The following is a 13,265-nucleotide window of genomic DNA, read 5'->3' on the forward strand; positions in this document are numbered from 1 at the left end:
CCTGGGGAGCTTGTTAAGCTGCCGGGCCCGGGCTCCACCCCCAGGGAATCCGCACCACTAGGAAACACCCAAAGTGATAATCATATAGATGGGGGAAACACTGCGTTAGAGCAAATTAACCTCTTCCCCGAACGCTGATGCGCTGCGAGGACCGGGCGGGTCGCAGCCGCTCGCCACACCCCCGGAGACGCAGAGCGCGGGCAGATGCTGCCCCCTGGCAGCCAGGCAGGCGCAGCGAGACCCGCGTCGCGGCTGCGCAGTGCCGCCCTCTGGCGGCCCCCTCTCCTTCCCATCGGCCTCAGCTTGCGGGCCTTTCAAACATGGAGGAGCGGGAGAGGGGGGCGAGGTCGGCTCGCGCCGGCAGCCCTGCGCGCCCGCCCAGCCCGAGGCTGGATGTCAGCTCTGACAGCTTCGACCCACTGCTGGCCCTGTACGCGCCTCGCCTGCCTCCCATCCCCTACCCCAACGCGCCCTGCTTCAACAACCTGGCCGAGTACGAGAGCTTCCTCAGGACCGGGTGCCGGGGCGGCGGGCGCGGACGGGCGCGGGGCGCGGCCGCGGGCTCTGGGGACCCCGCCACCGCCACCGCCGGGCCCTTGGGCAGGACCCGCCGCCGCCTGGACGTCCCCGCCCCGGACCCCGAGCGCATCCAGCGCCTCCGCCGCCTCATGGTGGCCAAGGAGGAAGGGGACGGGGCCGCCGGGGCGCGGCGGCGGGGTCCGGGTCGGAGCAGGAAGGCGCCGCGCAACGTGCTCACGAGAATGCCCTGTGAGTCCGGCGGGCGGGGCTGGGGCCGGGCCAGCTGTCGAGAAGGCGGCGGCCCTGGAGGCGTTTGCGGGGTGATAGCGGCTTGGTGCGGGTCTATGTGTATCGGGGGAGGGTCTTGGTAAAGGTTGAAGAGATAATCAGCGACTGTGGGGAGGGTCAGCTTGAGGAGTGAAGAAGGGTCTGTCTGAGCTGCGGGGGAAGAGTGGTAAGGCTGTGGAGGTAATAAATAGCCGTGGGGAGTGTCTGCTTGGATAACGTGAGTAAAGGTGATGGGGTCCACGGAACTGCCTACAGAGGTGATGAGGAGCCTGCAGAAAGGATCTGCAGGAGTGATGGGGGGTCCGGAGAGGTGGTGGGCCTGGAAACGGGACCTCACAGGTAGGGTTTGCAGAGGTGTTGAGGTCTTGGGACCACGCACGGTGCGGGGAGGGAGGGCATAGCCAATATTAGGGGTGGGAGAGTGCTTGGTCATTGAGATTTGGGGATGTTGGGATGCAGTGTGAGGAAATCTGTTCAGGTAGCACAGGAGACATGATCCCACAACCCCTGCACGTTAAGTGACAGCTCGTTCTCAGTGCTGTAAGCAGGAGGAGGGCTGCAGGGTGTTGATATACCTATGTTCACATTAGCAAGTCACAAGTCCTGGAATGCAGCAGGCACAAAATGCCAGTGAAGCACAGACGCTATTTTACGGCCACTCTGCCAGGCTGAGTGCAGGACTGTGTCTTTCAGGCTCATACTACCATATGCACAGGTTATTTCATGTTCTGAAGGTGTAAATGGCACAAGGGAATTTCTTGCAGCCTCCTAACAGATCCTTAGAGTAAAGCTGTAAACAGCAGAAGTTGCTAATGTGTGTTAGGTCTTGTATAAATGGAATAAAAACAGCCCAGGGTTATATCTTTGTCATCTGGCAAGCAGTTCTGACATCTGCCCCATGGACACAATGACCTACTTAGCCATTCAGAGCATCTGTATCCTGATAGCTAAATCTTGGCATTATTAAATCACTGCCTTTGGAATGGAGGGTTGTGCTAAGCAAAGGAATATTTTGTTTCATTTCTAGAAATGTGTTTGTTAAGAGAGAAACATCCTGAAAGGCTGAGTGCTGTTAGGGGTGGCTTTGTCGGATGATTTACTATGCTGGAGAATCCCTGCCTGAGCTAGGGTTTATTCCAGTTTGCTTGCCCAGCAGTGGCACAAAGATAGATTATGCATGTTCCTAAATTAAGAGCAGTTTGGGGGACCTTATTTTGCCCATACTTTTTGCCACTATCAGATCTTTGAAATGCACTCCAAGTCTCAGATTGTAACATTTATTTCCATTTTGCCAATCATTGCTTTGCTTCCAAGATTTTCAAGAGAAAAGAAATATTTCTATGTGGTGGGTGGTTTTGCCTTTACCTGTGGAGCACTTTGCTATATTATTGGTATGAAAGTGTGTGAAAGCCAACTTTATTGACTTCCCATGATAAATATATGCCTGGAATCAAAGTCTCAGAATGTGAGACTCGGCACTGAAAATTTTAATCCCACCACTGGAAACACTTGGGTGTACATGGTAAAGATGAGTAGATAGCACAAAGAGTTGATGACCTTCAGAAAGCGAAAAAAGTACAGAAGCGTGGGTGAGGATTAGATTTTTTCAAGAAGTAGTTCATGTATGAGGTCAGCTTTAGGTCTTGAAGTTAAGGAAGGGCATGGTTGAAGATAACAGCAATTATTTTAAAATCAGACTATTGACGTATAATTTACACATAGCAAAATTCACTCTTTTAAAGTGAGTTTTGACAAGTGTATGGTCGTGAGATCACCACCACAATCAAGATACAGAGCAAATCCGCACCAGAAAGTTTCCTCATGCCCCTTTGTAAGTCAGGTGGTAACTTTATTGTTGTTAATTATAGCTGCTATTATTGAGCCAGTATGTGCTATACACAGTGTTAAGCCCTTTAGATGCATTGCATCTCATTTTACCCTTGGATCCACTTTTATAGATGAGGAAACTGACACTCATTGAGTTCAACTTCTTGCCCAGCATCACATAACTAGTCAGTTTGCCGCTCATCCTGGGTTGTCCCAGTCCAGGGGCTATATGCTTAACCATTATGCTAGTCTCAGGAGAGGAAGAATACATTCTAATGTTTCCTTCCTTGCTTTTTTTTTTTTTTTGGTGGGTGGAAGGTGCTGCATATGTGGTTTGTGTCCAGATCAATGAGAACTGAATTTGGGTCCAGAAAGGGATTGGTAGCCAGAATGTTTTGAAGACCAAAGAGTTTTTCTTTGACTTTGTTATGAGAGAGAGTGGGAACCATGGTGTATATTCTTAAGCAAAAGGCTTTGTAGGGCAAATGTTTCTGATTGCTGAGTTTCTAGTAGTAAAATGTGTTTGGGGAGGTAGAGTAGAGCACAGGCTCAGGGGCTTGACTGCCTAGGTTTGAATACTTGCTCCTCCACTTTCCAACTGTTTTACTTTAAGCAAGTTAATTAAACTCTTTGGGGCCTCAGTTTCCTCATAAGTGAAGTGAGGACAATAATAGAATCTAGTTGTGAAGTTTAAATTAGTTAACACATTTAAAGGTTTACAATTGTAATGTGGCCTAGCATGTAGGGAAATACTCAGTGAGTGTTAAGTGTCACTGTTTTTATTGTTGTAGATTGCTGTTGTGGTTATTATTAGTTTTAGACTCTCATAATTAAAAGCCCCAGGTCAGAATGCATATAACCTGCCAGTATTGACTGTTGGCTCAGCTGTTTACTAGGTAAGTAACTTTGAGCAAATTATTTAAACCTGTTTGAGTTGTGAGGATTAAATAATGTGTATAAAGTTAAACTTACCATAGGGCCTGGCCCATACTGAGGGCTCAGTAATTGGTGATAATGTTGGTGACAGTGATGATGATGCTGTTGCTGATGTGAAGGAGGGGAGCTAGGAGACTCTTGAAGTGAACCAGTCATCTGATGGACCCTGGACTGTATTGTTAGTTGTGGAAAGAGAAAAGAAAGGGCAGGTCTTAGTTATTGAGAATCTATTGTTTGGACTTAGTATTGGCTACAAGCAGGGAAAAATAAGAGTGGGGTTAAAAATGACCTGGATTTGGAAGTGTGTGGCCCAAGAGTAATGGCAATGGAGAGCGGAATTTGGAAGAATAACTTTTTCAAAGATAAGGCATATGTGTATGTGATATATATGTGTGTGTGTGTATCTATCTATCTATATATATAGAAGCCTGATTCATATCCATTTGGAGTTTGTCACAGACACTGCTGCGAAGAGATTCAGACTGTGCCTTCTGATTCAGAATGTGAAGTTCATTTTTGTCTTGGCGTTTTGCTCTGATAGGTGGTGCTAGTGTTGTATTTTTGATCACATAAGGAGAGAAATACTCCCTGGAATTACACCTTATTAAATCTTTGGAAGAAAAAAAATCAAAAGAAAAGCACACATGTGAGGGTGGAAAACCTGAGTTTGCTATTTAATTAGAATAAGAGACAGTTGTTAAGATACATGCCTGTCCTTCCTCTCTGATTTAGGGGTGCATGGGGAGAAATGGTGCCCCTGTTTTCTTTCAAGTTAGAAAAAGAGTGGTCTTTCCACCCTTTGTGGAACATATACATGTATGGTGAGAAAGGGGAGTGAATGTGTATAGGTAAATGGAATAATCCAGGCATTGTGATCAGTTTCTAAGAAATTGAACTATAAAGGCTTATTCCTTACATGACTCTAGAAGTTAACTAGTCTAACCTCATTTTATGAACGAGGAAATTTGGGCTTATAGAGAAAAAGTTGTTTGCCAAGTTCACACAACTAGTTATAATGACCTAAAAGTTGTTTACAGTGCTTGATTTGACACTGTCTATAACACATATCCAGATATATGTACATACATCTTTATATGTCATAGGTTCAAAGAATTTTAAAAGATGGCTAGAGGAGGGATAGGTGATGAAGATCAGACCAAGGTTCTCATGTTCCTTTCCAAGGCCACTGTTTCTGTCACTCTGCCTCCAACTGTGCCTTCTTGCTGAACCCTCAATCTGAGGGTGCTAAGTCACTTAATCCAAGCATATCTTCTTGTGTTAATTTATCACTGCCATCATTTATAAGCCAATCTATGAGTGAGGGGTAAGGAGGTTAAGAGTAACCACCTTAGTTATCCAAGTTGAAGTGCAAGACTTTTGTTCTCTTTTATGCTACTAGAAACAAAACAGAGATTTTTTGTTTGTTTACTGTCAATGACAATAACTTCCAAAGAATTGTGCCTTGCAAACTTGGGGGGAAGAATGAGACTGTGTATGTGTGAGTGTGAATGTGACTGTGAGAGAGAGAGTGTGTGTGTGTGCACGCGTGTGCTCACGCAGTTTTCTTTAGGGAGATTTTATGTAGTATAGCCAGCATATTTTGAAGGCTAAGTTAACATGAAATAATAAAAATAAAATTCAGCCTTGCTCCCAAGCTCTGAAAATAAGAGTCCATCATAGTAAAAGCTGCAGAGTTTATAATCCCAGCATTCCTCCCATGAGTTGTCATACTGCTCTTTTTGTATGATGTTTATCAGCAATGTCATAAGAGTCAGATGCTCAGCAGGTGCCTTTATACCAGCAAGGCTTGGAATACAACCAGGCCTCTTCCTCCTACTGTAAAGATGATATACACTGAAACACTAGTGGCCCCAGAGAGCTCGTGCATGAAGTAGCTCAGACTTGAGAGGCCGAAAGGCCATTATTTCTTAGACGATTGCATGTGTTTCAGGGCAAATGAGTTACATGGTTCATTCCTTTAAACCTATGACGAGGGTTTTTGTTCTTTGGAAGGCTCAAGCTGGATATGTGGTTCATGAGCTTTATCCTGAAAAAGGTTGTCTTAACAGGGCACAGAACTGAGAAGAATCTAGCTGCTGATGCACACATTTAATGTAGTATTTCTTTTTTTCCCAAAAAAGTTTTAAAATGATGGTGCCTCTTAGAATCAGTGACATCATAGAAATAGGGTAGAGAGGTAGTGAAACATTTGGATGGTAGCCATACAGTTCGTTTATCCACGTTCCAGAGAATCTTGTTTCGATTCAGTGTGCATTGCCTACGCTAGCCATTTTGCCCACTGGGTCTTCCTGCTCCTGTGGTGTGGCTGACACTACACCGTGTTGCCTTGTGTTGCTGGAGATGGTTGGGTGGTCTTGGTTGTTAATTCTGGGAATGAGAGCAGGTGTTCATGCTGTGCTGACTGTTCTTCTTGTTTCAGTGCACGAAGGCAGCCCTCTGGGTGAACTCCATCGTTGTATCCGGGAGGGGGTGAAGGTGAATGTTCACATCCGCACTTTCAAGGGACTTCGGGGCGTCTGTACGGGCTTCCTTGTTGCATTTGACAAGTTCTGGAATATGGTAATTAAACCTTTCTCAAGGGGCTGGAGAACCTTCTAGGGATTAAATTTTTCATATATCTCAAGGACCTTATTCAGCAAAACCTCCAGAATAACTTCCCAGAGGAGCTAGAATCTTTGCACTATCTTGGGCAATAACAAAAAAGTTCTTTTTATTGCTTTTCCCAAAGGCAGAGGCTTTCACCTGGAGTGATTTTGCCCATTCCTCCTTCCCAAGGACATTTGGCAATATCATTTGTTTTGATTGTCACGACTGTGGAATGGGGTACTACTGGCATCTAGTGGGTAGAGGCCAGGGCTGCTGCTGCTGCACATCCAACAGTACACAAAGCAACCCCCCCCCCCCCGCCCGCCGCCCTGCCCAACAACAAAGAATTATCTGGTCTAAAATGTTATTAGTGCCAGGGTTGAGAAATCTAGCCTTAAGGAGTAATTACTTATTTCATCTTTTAGTAATTTTATGTTGATTTCCTACCAACTATTTTTCATTCATTTAAAAATATTTGCTGACTTCCTACTTTGGCTGGGCACAGTGCTAGGTACAGAAATTTCAGAAAGGAACTTTTACTCTACAGCTTTCGGAAAGACAGATGTGGATAGAGGGGAAGCAGACATATTAATAAGCCGGACACTTTGCATAGTGTTTCCTTGTGAAGGAGTGTACCACGTGCCCTCAGTCTTCTAGAGGCTTACTGTCTATTTACTAAACATTTGTAGGAGAGAAGGGATATATTATAGCACAACTATGATAGGAGGCAGTTAAAATAACTTTGATAATAATAATAGTTGCTAATACTTATTAAGCCCTTGCTATGTGCCAGATACTGTACTAAGGGCTTTATATATAATATCTCAATGAATAAGTTGTGGGTCTGTCACTGTTTTATTTCACAAATGAAGCAATTGAGGCTAGCGATTTCGGAAGATTGGTCCCAGATCACACTGTTAGTAAGTGAAAGGACCATGACTTTATCCTTTCTGTCTTCGGAGACCATGTTTTAAGCTGTATGGAATCAGAAAACCTGGATTTGAATCCTAGCTTCACCATTTGGTAGCTGTGTGACTCTAGGCCAAGTAATTTCTCTGAGCCTCAGTTTTCTCATCTCTAAAGTGTAGGGAAAATATTTTATTATAATTTTACCTTTGAAGGAAAAGATTTAAAAGAATATATTTGATAACAGTGGTGGTAATCATAATACTGTCAGCTTATATTTGTAGGGTGATTCACACTTTTCAAAGTAATTTCTCATACCTGATCTGATTTGACCCTAATAGCTCTCCTGTGAGGTTGATCTCTCCACAACAAGAATTCACCAGCAATTCTATGTGTTACCCTGGTTAATCTCTATTAATTGCTGTCATAAGACATACAGACTGAAAAGGGAAAAGCAGCAGTAGTGTTTCTTAACGTGTGGTCTGAGGCTGTCCTGCATCAGAATCATGGGGTTTTTGGTTCAAGTAGAAAGTTCCTGGGCTTCATCCCAGGATGAAGAATCTCTAGGAGGATAGCCTTAGATTTGTATTTTAATAAACTTCCTAGATATTCATGCTCCCTGAAATTTATGAACCTCTACCCTGCGTTGGTAAAGTCACCTTACCATAGGGGAAACCCATCTTACATGGTCATAGCCGCTTGGAATTCCTATTCAGAGGGTGCCACGTATAACCATTTGTTTCTGCCCAAGAGCTGAGTCACCTGTTAAGGTTAGTTCTGCTATAATTAGATGTTATTCTGCCTTTTAAATTTTTTCCTGAAAGCTATAAAAATAATATTTGAATGCTACCTTATTTTCCCCACTTTGGTCTGTTTTTCTCTAGGCACTTACTGATGTGGATGAGACCTACCGAAAACCTGTTCTAGGCAAAGCATATGAACGGGATTCTTCATTGACTCTCACTAGGGTAGGCGGTTTCCCCTGACTTTCTGAGTACCCAACATGCTTTCAAGCTTAGGAATTAAGATCACTGAGCCCAGGGACCAGGGTTTCCAAGTGGAAAAGCCCTATTGCTATCAACCAGGTGTGCCTGGACCACGGTCTTCATTAGTCTCTTCCCATGCATCCAGCGAATCAAAAATGAGTCTGTGCTTCTTACCTGCATATTGTTTGAACAACAAGTTACCTCTTATAAGGTTTAAAAGTCTTTCAGTTTTATACCATAGAAAAAGTGGGTGCCTTTTCTCTTGACATATTTATTGATTTATCTGAGTTACGGCTAGAAATAGAAAATTCGTTACTAACTTTCTTTTTTTTTTTTTTTTTTTTTGCGGTACATGGGCCTCTCACTGCCGTGGCCTCTCCCGTTGTAGAGCACAGGCTCCAGATGCGCAGGCTCAGCGGCCATGGCTCACGGGCCCAGCCGCTCCGCAGCATGTGGGATCTTTCCAGACGGGGGCACAAAACCGTGTCCCCTGCATTGGCAGGTGGACTGTCAACCACTGCGCCACCAGGGAAGCCCACTAAATTTTTAAAAATTGCAAAGCAAGCAGTCCACAGAGCATGATAAAGGAATCTAGTCTTTCTTCTACATATTGGAAGAGGGATGTTGTAAGCTAAAGGGAAGGCTAATACTTGTCATTGCTTTCCTTATAGCTCTTTGATCGACTAAAACTGCAGGATTCCTCCAAGAAGGAAACAGATTCCAAGTCTGCAGTTGAAGACTCCACTCTGTCCAGATACTCCCAGACATCCACCTGGAAGGTGGCTTCAGTGTGGGGACGAGGAGACACTGACCGGGGTTCACGCAAGCGTTCCCGCTCCGTCCCTTCTTCCCTGCAGGCATCGGCAAGGGAGGAGTCCAGGTCAGAGCTGTCAGGGAGGACTACACAGACAGAAGGGTCGAGTGCGGGAGGTACCTTTTCCAGGGCTACCACCCTTTCCAGGGGCCAGCCCCGTAAGAAAAAGCGAAAGCCCAAAGTGGATTACCAGCAGGTATTCACTCGACACATAAATCAGATTTTCATTCGAGGCGAGAATGTCCTGCTGGTTCATCTTGCACAGTGACCAGCTCGGCCTCACTTGAGCTTTGGTTTTTCGAAATAAGATGCATGAATCGCTGCTATGCTATATCCTAGTATCCCAGTGAAGCTATGAGTTGGAATGATTCCCTCTGGTCTGCCATGTGCAGAGCATAGAGCCAGGCTCGGGCCTTCTGGGAGATGAGGTCCCTGAAGGGGAAATAGGCCTTGAGAGGGTGGGTGGGTGTGTGCATTAATATCAAGTCAAAAGCTGTACAGAGGTACATGCATCTTATTTGGTATCTTGGTCTACTTCAGACACTCAAACCAAATACTAGATTTGAATTAGGGAGCATGGTATGAATTGAATTCACTCCACAGACACTATAGCACAGTGAAGAAAAAAAACACCTCAAAAAGAATGATCTCATTTCTAAAAGCTAGTGCCCTGAGTACTCATAAATTTGTTTCTAAGAGTAGCAGTATAAATCACCCTGAGCCCTGAACCCACATCTTGTAAATGACCTTTGAATTTTGCTCTACACCATTCTCTCTTGATCAAGAAATGTAATTTGTTATCTTTTAATATCTATAAGATATAAGAAGCCCACCAGTTTATGTAAGAGTGAAATTTGGGTAGGTGGTATGCTCAAAGCATCTAGCAATGAATGCTGTGTTTTTATGCCTCTCCACTTTATGGAAAAAAATATGGGACCTCGTTGTTGGTCTTCCTCTTGCCAGAGATAGCTTCTGCAGATGGTGTACCAGATGGGACTATGAGATGCTCTTGTCCTTCTCTTTCACTTCTGTGGCATGGTGCTAGTGCATGTACCCTGTGTATTGCCCCTCTGTATATAGTGTGACCTGTCCTGTGAGCTTTATGTCAGGAGACTGTGACCTTCATGTCTGGCTTCAAAGAGTTCTGCGTGGACTCAATAATACACACTCATCATGTGGCCGAGAGTACTCTTTCCAGGCAGGGCTGGCCCCTGTCTAGAGTATCTTTTAGGATGGTTTCCATGAAACAGGGGTGGAGTTTTATTCCCTTGTTTCAGACCAAAGAGGTTCTCACAAAGTACAGCGGTGGTGTCTGTAAGGGACACTTTACTCAGCCTGGCTTGAGTAACAGGAACACTAGACCACCTGCTACTACTTCTACTTGAACCATATGCTTTTCCAATCACCAGTGCAAAATAGGCTATATCTTGACACAGACTGTTAGGCAATGTTGACCTTTTGTTTTGTTAGTTTATACATTATTTGGTTTTATTTTAGATAACTTAGGTTCAAAGTGAGAATGATAAATAGCTAACTAGTTAAAACGTTTGAAAAGAAAAACTTCCTCTGCTGTATTTGTCGTGTTACTTAAATAAGCCTTCTGAGAAGCTGGTGAATCAAGTTCAAGGAGCTGGGACTCTGGCTCATCATGTAGTGAGAGGAGAGCAGACTAACCCCTCTGTGCCTCAGTTTTTTCCCACCAGACACCTACCTCACAGAGGCACTGAGTAAAAGAATTTGGGGAAGGCATTTTAAAGTCTTTTAACACGTGTAAGTGCCATGAGTGATTTTTACTCACCCTGTTTCATAGCTTGGTAAAAGTTCAGTGTTTCATGAGCAAGGTAGGTGCTATATAATATCAGAGAGTAATCTCCATAGGTGTCACAGTTACGATCTTGTTATCAAAAAGCAGTGATATCTTCAGGAACTGTTTTCCATATTCCGTTCCTTCCTCCTAAGGGACAATGGAAGTGTTCAGAAGAGTATCTTCAGTAAAGGAAGAGGGGCATTTCGTTGCTGCCCGCCCCCCCCCCCCCGTATCCCAGCCCCCACCCTCTGCTGGTCAGGATGAGGGGGAATTCCACTGCACTTTCTGAGGGGTTTCTATGACAGCACCGAAGGAAGGATGCGCACCTAAAAACAACGCATCCCCAAAGAGGCATCTGTGGAAGTTGTTTTGTTTTGTTTATTTGATTTTGTTTCAAAATGCATTTTAAATATACTCTTTAGAGCCAGATTAGGTGCACTAAACATTTAGAGAAGTTCTAGGTTACAAACGCTCGTGAACAATTATCTTTGGAATCTGCCAGTCTAAATCTCTTCTAAACAGTATGGCTAAAATCTCAGTTCCCCAATTAGTAGTTGTCTTGTTTAATCATCAGGCACCCCTGCCTCTACCTCTTTACCAGTCCTCCCTGTTTGGCAGTCGCCATCTGTCTGTCCTCTTGTCCCTCAGCTAGAAGGTGTAATGGTTACTAGATTTTCCCAATAAAGTGGAAATTTGGAATCAAAAGGAATATAATCAATTTCCATTCATTGTAGTGCCTGATTAAATCTAACCTGATTTATTTTAAACACATGCTCGTTTTCTAGTTTGCATTTAATTTTCATGTATCCATATAAGGATTGATTTACTGCTTTTCTGCCCAAGTTACTAATTCTGGATCTGAAAATTATTTTAAAACTGTGTGTCGGGCTTCCCTGGTGGCGCAGTGGTTGAGAGTCCGCCTGCCGATGCAGGGGACACAGGTTCGTGCTCCGGTCCGGGAAGATCCCACATGCCGCGGAGCCGCTGGGCCCGTGAGCCATGGCCGCTGAGCCTGCGCGTCCAGAGCCTGTGCTCCGCAACAGGAGTGGCCACAGCAGTGAGAGGCCCGCGTACCGCAAAAAAACAAAAAAAACAAAACTGTGTGTCATCTGTCTTATGTGCCCATATACCCCCATTTATTTGTTTGGTTTGGACAGTGATTCTGGAATGAGTATTATCTAGTAAATGTGCTGTTGTGTACAAAGCACGATAACCATATTTTTAGAGAAGTAATTTTTTTTGATTATTGCTTTTTCTTTATTATGGGAGAAATTGTTCAAAAGGAATGAAAAATATGTCCTAAAAATGTATATGCTGCTCAAAAATGTGGTCATCTAGGACATTTAAATAAGTTGCTATGGAAATAGCTGAAGTCTTCCTCAGAAGGCAAGAAAAAAAAGGGGAAAGTAAAAGCCAGAATGGTAGATTTCTGGAGGCCCCCCATCAACTCGTCGAGGGGGTCCTAAGCAGCCAAAACACAGCAAAACTGGCTTCTGGTATTCTCTAGGGATTTGGGCTTGAGACACTCGTACTTATTTTTGAACATTCTACTTTGATTCTTCAAAGTAATCTCTAGACATGGCAGTGTGTTTTCAGGGCAGTTCACAGGGCAGACCTGTACACTTGTTGAGGTCTTCTCAGGAGTATCCAGCTTTGTTAGGAAGTAACAAGGGATCGAGAAATGGAAGGTGTGGCTGCACCCCCAGAACGATTTCATGAGCCATTCTTTGTACACAGAGATGGTTCTACTGCTTCACCACTAGGAGAGACTGTACTTTTGGTTGTTTGTGCTAGTATTTGGAAAGTATTTCTGCTTCCTCTGAGAGACCATTTACAACAGGTGGGCCGTTTGTGCGATGGTTAGCTGGAGTTATCAGTGTTTAAGGCAGGTGGCCTTGGACTGGTTGGTTCCTTGCTCTCCGTGCATGGCGCATGTCAAGTCAGAAAGCCTAGAAACCATTAGCGTTAAAGTCTAGGTGCGTAGAATCCTTGCTAGAGTCGTTAGCGAATGAAGAAGGGCTTTACCTATCCTCATGGTGAAATAGTCCAGGAGTACTTTTCGAGATTGTCAGGCCATGAGCTGTGAGCTGCCCTTCATCCTCAGAAGGCTTACAGAAACCTAGGTGTACTGCTTCTATCCCTTGAGAAAAAATGGAAACCTAACTTGATGTAGAGTGGCTATTTGTATTTCTGTTTGTACTGTTTCCATAGCAGCTGACATGGGCAAAACCATGAAATAGAATCTGTTCTGTAAATTACTTCTTTAAGTTTCTCTTAATTTTGCGTTTAGGAAAAAATTAAAATTATTCAAAGACAGCTAGCTGTCACTGGTGCTGCCCCAAAGCTTTCTAAGCCTTTGTGTATTTTTTATGAAAGAAATGGTTGCTGAGGGAAGGTAAAGATTCACCTAAGAGTATCGTGGTATAAATGTAATGGTTTCCAGATGTTTTAATTTTCGTTTTCCTGTGCCAGATATAGAATGCGGTCGACCCCTTTTCAGTAGCTTCTGTTCATCAGCCTGTGTTCTTCTGGGCAATAACTCCCAGAAGGCTTTTCTTAGTGATTGTAAAGAAGG

The 13,265-nt window shown here is 44.1% G+C and overlaps 1 protein-coding gene across 1 annotated transcript; it reads left to right on the plus strand.

Moving 5' to 3' along the window:
• Positions 1–295: 295 nt before the first annotated feature.
• Positions 296–11,461, plus strand: LSM11 (LSM11, U7 small nuclear RNA associated). Its single transcript, XM_019924830.3, has 4 exons — positions 296–768; positions 6,011–6,150; positions 7,968–8,051; positions 8,741–11,461. Exons 1-4 carry the CDS (start codon positions 321–323, stop codon positions 9,149–9,151), a joined length of 1,083 nt encoding a protein of 360 aa, XP_019780389.1. The 5' UTR covers positions 296–320; the 3' UTR covers positions 9,152–11,461.
• Positions 11,462–13,265: the final 1,804 nt, after the last annotated feature.

This window comes from Tursiops truncatus, chromosome 3 (assembly GCF_011762595.2).
Source record: "Tursiops truncatus isolate mTurTru1 chromosome 3, mTurTru1.mat.Y, whole genome shotgun sequence".
NCBI classification, from domain to species: Eukaryota; Metazoa; Chordata; class Mammalia; order Artiodactyla; family Delphinidae; genus Tursiops; species Tursiops truncatus.